At 39.6% G+C, this 15228-nt stretch overlaps 1 protein-coding gene across 1 annotated transcript in view; it reads right to left on the bottom strand.

Moving 5' to 3' along the window:
- Nucleotides 1-47: 47 nt before the first annotated feature.
- SCUBE1 (signal peptide, CUB domain and EGF like domain containing 1) overlaps nt 48-15228 on the bottom strand; it is a 219653-nt gene continuing 204472 nt past the window's right edge. Inside the window, exons 15-23 of the mRNA XM_009279091.2 lie at nt 14463-14621; nt 13096-13299; nt 11517-11678; nt 8182-8349; nt 7119-7280; nt 5448-5645; nt 2816-2968; nt 1708-1787; nt 48-539 (exon numbers count right to left, since the gene is read on the bottom strand). Of these exons, the coding sequence (XP_009277366.1) occupies nt 387-539; nt 1708-1787; nt 2816-2968; nt 5448-5645; nt 7119-7280; nt 8182-8349; nt 11517-11678; nt 13096-13299; nt 14463-14621 (1439 nt within the window). The 3' untranslated portion in view covers nt 48-386. The remainder of the gene's footprint in view (nt 540-1707; nt 1788-2815; nt 2969-5447; nt 5646-7118; nt 7281-8181; nt 8350-11516; nt 11679-13095; nt 13300-14462; nt 14622-15228) is intronic.

The following is a 15228-nucleotide window of genomic DNA, read 5'->3' on the forward strand; positions in this document are numbered from 1 at the left end:
AGAACTTATCTGCAGGTAGTTTAATCGGATATGAATAGATTCCTTCTTTGCTTTGACGGAAGTTATTGTTGATGAAAAATAAAAAGCTAGAAAGAATATTTTCTACGTAATGTAATTTCAAAATGGAAAGTGAAAATACACTAGTGCAGACACAAATTTGGATCTTCAACTAGATGCACTCAGGGACGCACAATTTTTTTTGTAGTAAAAATCCCATTCAGAACATTGGCTTTTAACGATTATAAAACATTATAGGTATTCTTCAATATACAATTGAAAACAAAAGACTGCAAAAAAGAGCCTTCAAATTAGCAAATGTTTCTACTATGGAGGAAAGACAATATTTGACAGGAATGCGAAGTAACCAAAAATTGAATACCGCTAGACTATTTGTATGGTCGTAGAAATCTGGAAACTTTTGATCGCAGTAGCTTTATAAATGATCTTGGAAACATCTCTTTTGACTCTTGTGCTGTGTACTTGAAATAGTTTTGTGGGTGTGCCAGTACATCAAAGAGAGCTTTAATCAGTTTCTTGTCCTATGGGAGACAACACATATATTAGAAAAAAATAGCGTTTGAATTTAGTGTCTGCACAGCTTTCAAAATTAACAAACAACAATCAGGGTTTTTTCTGCAAAACTTGATTCTGGGGAAAGCCCAGACATACTGGGCTTACATACAAACTGCTCCGTGTTGCTGTGGAGTTTTAGACTGATGAATCTTTCTACTGTGCCGGACGTTTTGTTGCCATTAGCGTTCCTGGAAGGTCCTGAACTGAGAGGGTAGCAGCTGGGGTAACCACAAACTGGCTGCAGAAGTTAGGCATTAGAATTGCAAACTGCCGCTGACTGCCCTTCCAGCCTGTTTCACGCCGTCATCCAGGGCCTTCCCTCGGTGAACAAGAGAGAAGGCTGTTCCCTCAGTGATGCTGAGCTCTTTAAGGACCTTCTCCTGTACCTTGGTAAAGTCTTGATTCAGAGCCTCAACTGAGCCTGTGCCTGACTGTATGCACTGCAGCTGGGACCTGAGCGATCTCGAAGCTCTAGTGAGAGAATACTGGCAGGGCTGGGGCAGGGATGGCCAGGGGAGCTGGCTGTTAATCAGTTCCTGTCCTTCCAAGCTGTACATTTACACGGCTGAATTTTGCCTTCTGAACAGCCTTTTTTCAGTTTTAATTAGTTAGTTGTTATAGGTGGCAGCCCAGCAGCCTTCCTCCACAACTCTCTCCAATGTGTTGCTTGTGTCTTTGGAAAACCATTTCATGGACAGCTTACAATGCTACACTATGGTTATGTCTTGGTGAGGCAGGACAGTGATTTAGGTAAATACATTTTTTTAATGCACAGGAAATTCTAACTTAATGACTCATTTAAACACATACCAGACTGAGGCTGAAGAAGGCTCTTCAAACAATAGGTTCTTCATTCTTGGTTGACTAATTTTTCTAACATACAATCATGTTAGCATACATTTCATTTAGTTCCTGATTCAGCAAAGGATGTACGCACATGCTCTGCCCAGCTGAGCTACTGATTTTGTGCTGCTCCAAATGCCAGCAACAAACCTCAGAAGACACAGAATTTAATTTGGGGTCACACTTGAGGTTTAAATATTATGACCCTATCAGGGTAATGAGAACTATCTTGGGAAAATATTTAGTAAAAGGAATTCTTGGTTAGCCTCAGATAAAGCAGAATTTTCTTACCTTTAGGATTTCTTGATGATTTTCTGATGCATATAATCGTCCATCTCGAACAATGTCTTCTATTAGTTGTTGGTAATCCTCTGCAAAGTAAAGATCAGTTGAGTGACTGTTCGTGACGTCCTTTGGGAGGATAATAGCCAGACATTAGCTAGACCTCCTCTTCAGGACAGAGCTGAGAAATTTAATATCCAGTTAATTATTCAGTGTCTCTCAAGCTGCTGTAGTCTAATCTAATCACATTAAAATTCTGTAGTGCTTTAGAACAGTAATTTTGAATTTTTCATATAAATAGTAACAGCCCCCGAAAACTACTCCCTCCAGATAATAATGCTTTATTATCTGCATTCTAGAGATGAAGAAACAGGACCAGGGATATGAAATAACTGTCAAAGGTTATACATCAAGTCAGCAGCACAGACAGGAACAGATCCTCGTTTTCTGCCCTGAGAACAGCTCTTTTGATTCCTGAATGACCAGCTTAATACAGATTTTCTCATCATTCGCAAAATTGCACAAAAACAGCTGCCAAAGGTATCACAGAAAAGTCTTTGTTTCCTTACAACAGAAATAATCTCAAAGTCCAAAATATACAGTTTAATGCATAATTTATATCACAAGCCAGACTCTTTTAAAATGTGGATTTATGAAAGTGGTTACTGAAAGGATATTTCTTTTTGCATCATTGTTTTTCTCTGTTGGGACTTGTGATTTTATTAATTTATAATTTTCAAAATTGTGTGGGTTACCAGTAGGACTTGATGAAGGCACTTCCTAAAATGTACAGCAATTAATGGTATTCTCATTATGCATATGATAAATGCCAATTAAAAGGAGTCTTGTTGAATTCAGTGGGATAAGGATTAAGTTTAAAGAATTCTGTGTAACTCGCTGTCCATCCTTAAAGTATTAGAAAAAGTAATAAAAATAAAATTAGGTATTATTTCAAAATCTTTGCAACTGGTTTTAAAGTAATTCACTGGAATAAAAATGAGTTACATCAAGTTTTTCCTCATTCTTCTCTCCCTGTCATCAGCATAAGAGAGATTCTAAAGGACAATTTTCTGTAATTCAGATATAACACAAAGGTGGAAAACAATCCCATTCTCACCGTCGTAAGTTACATAGGGGACCTGAAATCCCTTGCCACTGTTTCCTTCATTTGACTTGAACTGAATCCACAGCTTCCTCGATCTTGAGGTAAATGCAATAGGTCTCTCGTAAGTCTGACATGTTTCATACGTAGTAATTGAAGTAGGAGAAGCTAGAAAGAAGGTTAAATAAAGAAATGTTCTTTATAAAATAACTTTTTGCACCATTCCTCATCTAGAGGTCAGAAATGTCAAATTGCCAAGACACTTCTCAGCTGACGTATTCCTGAGAACGGAAGTTTTTTTGTGATAGAAGGGATGTAGTCTTTATCTGTCTATAAGGAGAAGTAAGTTTTTCCACAAAGGTAATGGGAACCCCTCTGTCCCACAGCAAGAAGCTTAAGTAGACAGTGAGGTGCCAGAGATAATTTTTGACATTTATAACATTACTATCAATATTACTTATTTTGTGTACTGCTCTAGCATTGAATTCCAGGGTTCCCAAGTGCTGGGCCCAGATAGGTCAGAACAAGTCAGCTGCACCCCAGGCAGATGTGGTAACCGGCTCCTGACACACCCAGTTTGGGGAGTTCATCTGATAGCAATAAACCACTTATCTGACCAAAAGACCATCACACACGAGGAGTTAGTGATCCACAGAACAGTTAACCTGGGTATGGCCAGGCCTGTGCTGTGCTGCGCGTCCAGCGTGGCCTTCAGGCCTGTGTTGTGCTGCACAAGTCCCATGGCTGCAAGATAACCTCGGCCAGCTCGTTGTAACGAGAGGAACTTGCAGGCAACTTCCACTTGGTGCGGCAGTTACGCTACTGCGTGGCCTTGCCTTTATCTAAAAGTGCAGCAAGAAGTGCTCATGAGAACATTGTTTCTGTTTGACAGTAGAAATGATAAATCGAGTTGTTTCCTTGTAAGAAAATCCTGTAATAGCTTGAATGACTGAAAGGGCAAAATCTCTTCTATGGGCAGGGTCTGCCCAGCATGCTGCGCGTGGATCAGAGGCCCATTCGATGCTACGCCGCCTATCGTTCCCACCATCTAAAGGGATGTAAGATTATCTATACTATTCTCTCCTTACAATGATAGCTCTAATAAATAGCATTTTAAATGATACCTTACAGAGCCTCAGTGCCTTTCTTACTGGGATCATAATGGACCAGCACCTCCCAGTGCAAAACACGTGGTTGTAGGTTTGAAAAGAAAATGTCATTTATCTATACTGAAACAAAGCTAATAGCTGGGAACCAGAAAGACCCCCATTTGCCCCTAACATAAGTAACAGATGGAGGGTGCAGGATGTCTTCAAATCATTATGAATGTATCATGAGGCTCCTCTAAGTTGAAACGAATTTCAAACGAAAGGAAAAAATAGCTTCTTACCTAGTTCAAAAACCCCACTCCATAGCCACAGGATAATTAGGGAAAATAACAAGTGTAACCTAAAATCTGAACGTGCTAGGGCTGATTCAACTTTCACCAACGTTAGCAAAAAGAGACCTTTGGAATTGAATGGGATTTGGATTTGAAGTGCAAAAAAGTGGATCTAACTGTAACTCTGGAACTGCCATCAGTTTTTCCACAGTAACGTTAGCAGCTGACTGTACACGAACTATGATAAATATTCATAAGATCTACTCTTATGATGCCAAACATACAGTGATCGCAAAGCACGACTCTGAAAAACTGCCCTCATTTTCCAGTGTCATCGTTGTTTTGGTACCTTTATTGGTACTGAAGTGGAAGTCAAACTTTTCCCTGATGTGCCTGGCTTTACTCACTGTTGGAACCACAGTTTGGGATTAGAAGGACAACTGATTTGTTTTGCTACAGTAAGTGCTTTGCTTTTAAAAAACTGATCTGGACAGATATAATTTCCTTCCATCTACAGTGAGCAGGTTTCTTCTTCTGATATATAGAGATGTCAACACAAGCCCTCAAGGATAAAAAGTTGTGAAAATTGTTTCAGCAAATAAAATACACTGTTTTAGCAAGTAAAATACGCTGTTTTAAACAAAGCTCCATATAAAAAATTGCCTTTCAGGTTTGGTGCTTCTTGGAGATTTAGCAACAGATCACCAGAAGCTGGATGCCTACATAGGACTGAAGGAGGAGTGCATCTCATTAGTGTCTTAACTTCAGAAGTTATTGAATTAACTTCACAATCAAAGACACAACACACCCCCCACTCCACATAAAATCGGGAGAACTTTGGATTTCTTGAGGGTGTCAGGTGTACCAACCTGCGTCACCGCACAGATTTAGCAATAACTGCAGCATATATATACTTGCAAAGGACAAGTGAGAGCACAAATTTGTACAGATGACAGGAGATAGCTCTCCCAGTATAACCTAACATAGCTTTGTTGACTTCTAGAGTAGCAGTGATTTATCCCACGTGATAATTGGGCCAGACAGAAGCCCATTAACTGCTTTGTGATTCAGCCAAGACACTTGAATAATTAATATCACTCTGTTGGTTGTTATTGGTACAGTGTTCTGTTTTAACTTGCTGTGCCAGTTCATTCAACAATCCTTTTAGAAACACCGGATAGATGAAGACAGTCGTCCCTTCAATACGAACTTTGCACTCAGTCAGTTTGCAATAAATGTTTATATAACCCATGTCTGGCAACTTACCACTTTTTCTCATTACTAAAACATCACCGCATTCATCTTCAATTGGGAGAAATATCTCAGGTACTACGATGAGTATTCTCCTCTTTGGGGGTGGATTTATATTCCAAATGCATTCAACATTAGCTGGGTAGTCTCCAGGATAGTTGGGCGATTCAATGTAGCCAGTATAATCCCCAAGTTCTCCTCCACAGTGCTGGTCTGTGGAGAAACATAAATTAGCATTTGTGTTAGCTGATTAGCTAATTTGAGGTGTTCTTCTAGATCTGTCAAGAGCAAGTCTAAACTCCTCCTTGTGGCTTTAGAAATGCATACATTCTCCAGCTGCCTCTTTGTTTAGCATGGAAAGCCTTTAAAGGAATACTTGATCTGCAGGGCTGCTCCAACTGATTTGCGAAACCTTAATCTCTGGTGTATAAACTGATTCAATGCTTCATTCAGGCTGCTTTAACATTTGATTAAGAAACGAACGCAGCTAAGTAAATATGACCCCACTGTGGAGGTACTCACACAGCGGTTACCACTGAGACCATGCTGACATGCAGAAGGTATTCTGGTTTAACTTCACTTGTTTTTTAACCTGATTTAGCTGAATGAGTGTGATGATCCTAATAGCCAGCCTTATCTTGATTACAGATCTGCCTTGCTTTATCTTAGATTAAACCAGTTAATAAAGAATCTCCATTGATGGATCAGTTTTACTTTCAGAGTTTTCAAAACTCCTATTGAATTTGCCACGGAAGCCTGATTCAGTAAGTGACTTAAGCTTCATCTCTGCAGGCCTACTCACCCACATAAGACTAGATATATGTCTAAATAGTTTGCTTAATCCAAGCCTCAAAGATTGTGCAAGGTCAGAAACTGGCTTGAAAACGGGGAGTATCTAAGACAGCAAAGTGACAAGGATGGTTTTATTTTATAGGAAAATCATCAAACTTCTTCAAATTCCCTACAAATATCTAATTTACCCAAATTACATTAGAAATGATGAAGGGCTTCAAAGACACATGGCACATAATCAGAATCAAAACTTACGATAGATTTGCACATGAATAGTTAGTTTAGATGACATTACCTAATTATTGTAGAGACGTTCTCTCAAATTAGCATAGTAGAGATGAAAAAAATTGCTTGCCTAAAAGAATCAGTCGTTCACAAAAGATCAAATAAAATTGGACTGGAATCCTTGGGGATATTTAAAATGGTAATTGAAGATAGGAGGCTGAGTACTGCAAAAAAGCCTATGAGAAGATTTCACTGTCATGAGCGATTACCTGGCAATTGCAGTGTGCGTGACCATATCTCCAAGTATTTTATAATTATTATAAAATGGCAGTTTCTCTGATAGAAGATATTGTGCTCTACAGAGACACAGAGGAATATGTGTCACTGAAGGCAACTTGCAGGATCTGGGAAACCAAAAGCTGTGTAGTTTTAACTTGTAGCTGGCACTCTGCCAAATTACATTAAAGCTAAAACCATCATATGCATCAAGTGGTACTTTTCCAGGCTTTTTTCTCATTGTTTTCCCAATTTTTGCTGTTCCCTCTGGCAGTAGATATATGCTAACTAGGCAATACAGAATTGAATTCCAGCCCGACAGATGGAACCTTCAAGCTGCAGTTCAGATCTGAAGATACGTTTCATCTCACAACTCATATAAATGCAACTTACTTTTGCAGTGCGTAACGTTAGTGGAGCCATCAAAATCTGTACTTGTGTTCCCAGGGCAGGTGATGCAGTAGTTTTGACCAAACTCAGGCTGGTATGTTCCCACAGGGCATCGGATACATCTGTGTGTTGTGGAGTTGTAGTAGTGTCCAGGAGAACAATGAACTGTAAGGTATGAGGTGTATTATTTTCAGAAAGTAGCAATCTTCAGTGCAGAGAGAGCTTTTCTCTACCCTGGACATACCTCACGATCCCCATTCTGCAATATACTTATTAGGCCATAAAAGGCAAAAAAGACACTAGCTCCCTGTATTTCCCGTTACAAAGGACCTTCTAACTAGAATTGTTCTAACGACTAGAGCTAAACCCTTACGAACTAGTAACACGTGCTACATGTGCCTCTCACTGTATTTAATACAGTGGTTTCCAATGAGTTTGTAATAAGTGGAAGCTGATATATATCTACCTCAACAATAAAAATGCCTTTCACAATAGCAGGAGAGAGGTTTCCATTAGTGTCTGTTTGCCAGGGCCAGCATGTCATTCCAGCAACTAAACCAAAATGCATTTGGGCAGATTCCTTCTTCAGCATTTGTACTGGAAGTTGACGTTATGGAACACACGTGTTTCACGCTTACAGTTTCTGCCTAGGCCATTAATAATCAATCCTTAACTTCACATAATTTCTGTAGCGTTTAGTTTTTCTAATTTGGTAAATAAAAACATACAGGACATGAAGGCTAAAGCATTGCCTAATGCAAGTTTTTCTTATTTCTTGCCACGCAGTGGGGCTGATTGACTTATCAGTGGCGGCGCTGCCTCTGTACCTGCCTGTGGTAAATTCCAAAGAAAACCATAAAGCCTATTCAGTCTCCGCAACCTCGGGACATCGTTCCTAGTTTACAGATTTCCTGACCATTTAATTTAGTGTGTTGTGTAACACACTGTGTTGCCACGTGCAGTGACTATGTTTGTTTTGGAGCCTTTCAAAGCCCCTTGGCATTGAAGATTACAAACAAAAGGGCAAGCAGCAGAAATATGAATCATGGAAAGATTTTAAATTCACCTTTTGTTTCACAGTCTTGAAAGGAAACAGCACCTTCATACTTGGTCACAAGCCCACCGCCACACAGAAAGCAGAGGGTCCTTCCTGGTTCAGGCTGGTATGTACCCAGAGGACAGACTCTACAAGGTTTAAAACCATCTGAAGAATAGTGCCCAGGAGAACACTGCCCTAGAAATTGAAAATGATCTTCTGTATTAGTGAGCCAACTTTTCTGGACAAAGTATAAACCCCACTAGTAGTAAGCAACGCTTCCTTTAACTTAAACATGGGACATCAAGACAGCTGCAGATCAAATTCTAATCTTATCTGCTGATTTTGTATTGTTCCTGTAACTGCTTCCTAAAAACCACATCAGTAAATACAACTAGTTTCTTAATAAGCTCTTTGGTACCTATGTTTCTGTTTGTTGTTTTTCTTTTTTTAGCAAGGGCTCTATTAAGATGTTGTTTGAATACTTTGTACTTTCACCAAGTCTTTCATCTGAGAATTTCAAAGCACATTGTAGGAAGAAATGAAACTTTCCACCATATCTATAAAGCAAGTAATTGGGTTTTTTATATCTCCATTTTCTAGATATGGAAAGAGTCGATCATGGGGTTTTCCAGACTGGATGGGACTAGTCCATCACCCTGTCTATGAGAATAGCTGACACCAGCAACTTTCCAGGTAGCTGTGAAAACTAGTGCTTGTCAGAAGCTCTTCTGCCAGAAAATGGTGATTCGTGTAAAGCAAAGCACTTTGTGAATGAGTCTACTGACAGATACAAAGTAGTTTCAAAACTTGCTCTCCAGGCAATTTCTGATAGGCGTTTGTTTGTCTTGGTTCTTGCTAGCTTGAGTACTTTACTCCTTGACAACCTACCTGAGAATCAGGATGTCAAGTTTTTCAAGATTATGGCATTAATACGTATCTTCACACCACCCCAGCCTGGGAGATCAGCGCTTTGAGATGTTAGGTGCTCCCTGAGGCTGCCTAATCCCAATACTTTGTAAGTTAGCTTCCCTGAGAACTGAACAGCAGGCAGAAACAACTGGCTTGAAAACCTGAAAGTTTTGAGGGCTCTAGGTGGGATTGGGGTCTCTTAAGAACCCTGATACTTGCTGGGAAATGTTGGGGGCATCTAGCATTTCGGGTACTTGGCACTTAGGATGAACCAGAGCTCCTGAGCGAAAGCAAAGTTCAAGTTCTGTCCCCACAGAAGTCAAACTCCTATGGACACCTGTGGGACCAGGATCTCCGGGATTTAGTTGCGCTTCCATCCCAGCTGGCTGGAATATGACTGTACAAGCTGGCTGTTGTGACACAAACCTCTGAGAAATATTATGATATTACTAACTTGAAGACAATTCTGCTATTGTTTTTGTAGCAAAACTGATCCATCTGGTCTGGTCCAACTGGTCACGGGACTTTAACGTGAAGGCAGTTGATGAAGAGTGGATTTGGATCTGGATTTTAGTGTGAAAATTAAGTACTTGTGAAGCGTGGCTTACAGACATCCTTTTAAAGACGCGGACAGCTGGGTTTTAATACTGCTAAATACCCGATGCTTTCAGCACTAATATGTCTCAGTCCTTACCTGTATATAAGAATGAGCTAACTTGCTCCCTTCTTCCCTTCTGTATTGAAATTGCCAACAAAATCAATCTGAGGTGATTTCCCTGAGAAATGCCCCAAATGACTAGGTTTCCTAATTGTGTTTGGGCTTTGTACCTACATGGATCACATGTAACTTAAGTATCACAGCATCTTATTCACTTGCAGCTACAACATAGAGTTCTACACAATAGGCACTTAAAATCTCTTACATACTCGTTGTATGTGCCTCACCTGCAGGGGGTGAGGATTTCACTCACAGCTTATTTGCTACTACACAGGCATTACTGCTCCAGAAGATATGATGCAAAAATACTGTTGATTACAGGTGGTGAGTACATTTCTAACAAAATCTGTGTTCATCAAAATACACTGTTTCATCACACATGCTGACACATTTTATGGAGACATACTGATTTTGGTAAAATCTTTGACAGGGAGGTTTATGAAGTCCAATGCATATTCTCTCTTGACACTTTCAGAGAAAGAGAAAAGGGGAGAGTTGAGCAGAAAAACAGACTGTTGTGATCTGACAACAAACATTTTGAGACAGATCCACTCTGCAAAAATAATCAGAAGGGTTTCTTTTTGTTGTTGTGCAGACCAATAATTCAGATGCAAGCCTTGAAACATAACAGTCTTTTTCCTCTAGTTGTTGTGCTGCTTTGGCCAGTATACTATATTTAACCTTTATACACTCAGATTTTATTTTGATTATCTATTCTTGTTGGATTTTGGCTAAATGCAAGTCAACATAGCAAAGATGCACAAGCATTTCCAGAATTTTTCTGTGATAGTTCCTTCATAGAGTAAATCAGCAAAATCTACCATATGTTTGGACTGGAGACACTAGAGTTATTTTTTTATTCAGTGGATGGGGAAAAAGTGACAGTTTCTCAAGTGTCATTCATTGTGTGCTCACTCTGGATATCCTTGAAGAAAGCATTAATGTAAATTACATGGATGAGTTTTAAAGTTAGAACTTGTGTAGCAGATAGGACAGATTCCTTTCGAAGTCAAATAATGTATCTGCTATAAACTAGATTTTGCTCATCTGTAATAAAATAAAGAAAATAATTAACAGTTGTCTTAAAACCTTATCTTGATCAAGCTACAGTTGAAGCATTAACAAACTGAACTTCACAGCTCTCTGAAAACCAGGTATTTTCATCATTATCATCTAATTTATATATCATGAAGTTGAGTCAGAGACGCTACATCACTTGCCAAAAGCTACAGTGCATTCAAGCAGCGTTGAAACTTGCAATCATTAGCTCTGAGTCCAGGTTACAGATTACTGCAGCATAACTATCTCAAAATTATGATTGCTGCCGATTAGACCAGGTAAACTGCATCTGATGCAAAACATTAAATCAGCAGGTTCATTAGACTCACCAATACCAGTCCAAAGTAATCCATCCCTTTGACGCACAGTATACCTGACGAGTCCTTGCAAGTCGAGGTATGTCCAGATTCCATACCTGACTTGAAGCAAAGTGCTTTGCTCGGCTTGCTCATTTCCATACCATAACTCACATTGCTGCAGCAGGTCCCATCTTCTTGTCAGCAATGTCAGCGGATGGAACAAGCCAAAACATTTTGTGTATTGCTTGTAAGTGCACAGAGATTTCTTCTGTTACCTTTACAAGACAGAAGTGTGGAAGGCTCTCCCCTCTTTTAGCCTCCATGCCTCACAGGCTGTGTGGCAACACCTAATCCTTTTATAAGCAAATTAAACTTGCCTCCACATTCTGACACGTTCCGGGCGCCTGCTACTCCCTGTCCATCATTACTTGGGCAAGGCTCACAGGTAAGTTGACCTTCTGTGTCTTGGTATGTTCCTGGTGAGCAAGGAACGCACTGATTGTGTTCTCCGCTATAAAAGGTGCCCGTGCTGCAGGTAACTGAGAAAAGAAAAGGGGAATCTACATAAGGACTTTCATTTTGATCACATCACTTGCCTTTATATCAAACATTTAGAGAAGATGGATCTCTTTGGCCCCAGTATTATAGTGGCATATGTTTTGCATATGTTAGTCCAGGATCCTCACCTGATGTAAACAGGCCCATCTCCACTGCAGTCTAGGTCAATTTACATCAGGGTGAGGTCCTTCTGCTATTGTTTAAGCCATTAAATGGCGTTGTACTGCACTGAAGCGCTTATCAGACATATGTTGTTAATAAAGCTGATGCAGTCTTAAAACAGTATATTGCAGTTTAATTAAGACAGTGGTGCATAACATATGGGAAGTGATGTGAACTTTTAGTTTACACTAGGTGCATTTATGTGTTGGTTTTATGGAAGACGACTACAAAAAGTCTGTCGCCTGAGATCAGTTCTAGAGATTTCTCTAAGGGCAACATATCCTACGTAATATTTTGTCTTGACACTCAAATACCCCAACTGGAAAGTGTTTTAAATACAGATATGAATCCACATGCTTTTCTTGCTGCAACAAAGCACATAACTACATTAAATGTTTTTCTCTGCTGGATATAGGTAGTTAAAATGTATGGGTTTCTAGACGCTAATAGCAAGAGTCTTTCAACACAGTTTCTAAATCACTGTTCCTATATGATGAAAACAGCTTCTGAACCAACTCATTAGAGGCAGCTATCAGATCTGCACTTAACTATTTCTTTTTGCTTGTAAATTACTTGGTGTCTAAAAGAAGCTGGAAAAATAGATATGCTGATTTTGAAAAGATGACTCTAAGTGATTAGGAAGCTTGCAGTGCTGAGAACTGCCATTAATAGGTTTGTGCTAGCACCTTGCCCCCAGTAAAGCATTAGAGCCTGATAACCTCGGAAAAGGCTTAAAGAAATTAGGTATTTTACATAAAGTTAAAATAGATTTCTATAGGGTTTTTTTATTGGACCTCTTGAGTATTAAATATAAATATATCCATGGGTCATGGATTATTTGGTGGTGAGGAGAGTGAGAAAGGCAATATAAAACTAAATACGCACCATCTAGGTGAACATCATTTTATTGTTTTACAGAATTGTAATTATGTTTTCATAAGATGCTGGGAGCAACTGGGAACTAATTGCCAACATTGCCTCGTGGCAGGCCTTGATACATACCAGCTGACAGCATGGGAATGGATGCATATATACGCTGCTTTTGTTTTCCTGCAATCATTTAACAAACTCCCTTCAAAGTCTTATGAACCGTCAGTGGTCCATGCACATCTGCTGAGTAGTATCGATCTAAATCATCTGTTATCTCATAGATTTCCTGCCTGGCTCACTAGGGACAAGTTAATTTTGGATTGCTTGTTTTGGGGGCTATGGCTGACTAGAGTTGTTGGGACTTACCGCATTTTCCATCCTGCAGCACTTGCCCTGTACTGCAAGCTTCATGCCCTTCAGTAGCTTTAGCTGGCTTCTGAGCCACTTCGTATTCTGTCCCAGAAAACTGAATGTAAAATTGCTGTTTATTAATAGATTTCCTCAATGTTTTGATTGCAGTTTGCAGCTTCTGCTCCATCCTTTTCCGAACACAGTCAATGTTACAGGTGTCTAGATGGGAAATGATAAGAAAACTAGAAGCAATTGAGATTAATGTTTAAAAAGAGGTGCTTAACAAAAAGCTTAGCCTGCATCGCACTATGACACCTCTGTTTGCTTCACTGTCTGTCTTCCCCATATAAATTGTAGAAGCAGCCCACTGTATTCAGAATCAGGCCTTTTAAAGGGAGAAGACAGTACACTGAGGTCCATCAAATTGAGTTTCACAGCCTATAAGCACACACTGAGTACTGATATGTCTACCATTAAGAAATCTGGTTATACTGAGTGCACAGGGAGAGGGCTGCAGAAAGCATCAACCTAGCCAGCAAAATCAAGTTGGCACTGTGCAAGAATGCTCTACTCTGTTGTACAGAGTAGCAGTGACTGGTGCTTTGTGCACTGCTAGAGGAATGGTGAATTTCCCACTGTGTTGTATTTCCAGATACGTGTTCAGTCTGCCACCACTAATGTTTCTGAATTCTCTCTGCCCCTGCTTTACTCAGTCGATTAGGAATTCTCCTCTCTTTCCTGACCAAAATACGAGTGACACAAAGAAAGGTGCTTTCTGGCACAATTACTGTTTGAATCACTTGGCTAGTGAGGTACCCCTCATAGGTTAAGAAACTTGCCTTTGAGGACTGACATGTTTATAGAATCCAGCCCATGTTTTCTTTGGCTGGATTTTATAGCATAATATTCCATCTCATGAATAACTTGAAGCAATTCTTCTTCTTCCTGAAGTTTGTTATGAAAACATGAATTTACCAAATGTGTGATAAAAATGTTTGATTCTCAGACTGAAGTTTCAGCAACTTACATTTTGGAGGATATTTTTATCGTTGTTGTTGCAGAACTTCTATCTAATCCTTACGTTCTCTGTGCATCAATTAGCACTTCTGCTGTTTAAAGAAATCAGACTAAATTAAAGTACATGACTTAACTTGAGGCTTTGAAGGAATTTTGCTGCAGGTTCAATCTTTGTTCCTTTGGCTTAATTTCATACCTGATTCCTTTCAATTAAAACTCTGAAACTTTGTGTTTGGGAAGGCTGTTGAATGAGGCTTGTGCTAAAAGGTTTGCACGGCAGCTTGATGAAATAGCAAAAAGAGATTCTAACAACACACCAAGGAACTGAATTCTGATTTCTCTCCGCAGACAGATCTTTCACAAACCTGAGACTTCTTCTGACTTCATCTCCACTTCAAACTCTGTGGTGATATGGGACACTTCTTTTGATGGTGACTTGCGACCTCGGCGTTTTTTCTTGGAGGAATCGCACTTGAGATTCACAAAGGTCACGTGGCAGTTGTCTGTACAAGGGAATTGACCTCCTTTGCATAAGAGAAGCAACATAGAAAAGAAATCAAGTAGCAAAGTAGCAAGTGACAGGCTGATAAGCGATATCTCAACTGGGTTATCATGAATGCAGTGACAGGCTTCATAACATTTCACATGCGTTGTTAGACACCTCCTTCGCTGTGTGATTTTGGGTTTGCTCATTTTGCTAGTGAATGCAGGAGGCAAAAATATAGTGTGGTGATGCTAAGCTGCACAGTGGTACCTCTAATGCCTATAATTTCCTGCCTCTTTTCTGCATAAGGATTAGAAAGCTCTTTACAGAAATTAGTTAAGATCAGCAATACTATATACAGTCGTTTATTGGTTAAACAAAGCAAGAGAGTAAATTTTCATAAATTCATGAGAGCAGCAGGCCTGGGACTAAAGCATAGCAGTATGGGCCTTTAGAAACTACCAGCTGGTATTCCATCTCTTTCAGCAATGACAATCACCAGATATCAAAGGTTTTAAAAGCCTTTGACTGGGAGGTTATGAAAATATAATGGAAGGCTTTATCTGAGGGGAAGTTATAGAATCATTAGGTTGGAAAAGACCCTTAAGATCATCAAGTCCAACCGTTAACCTAGCACTGCCAAGTTC

Source organism: Aptenodytes forsteri, unplaced genomic scaffold (assembly GCF_000699145.1).
Source record: "Aptenodytes forsteri isolate BGI_AS27 unplaced genomic scaffold, ASM69914v1 Scaffold241, whole genome shotgun sequence".
In the NCBI taxonomy this organism is placed as follows: domain Eukaryota; kingdom Metazoa; phylum Chordata; class Aves; order Sphenisciformes; family Spheniscidae; genus Aptenodytes; species Aptenodytes forsteri.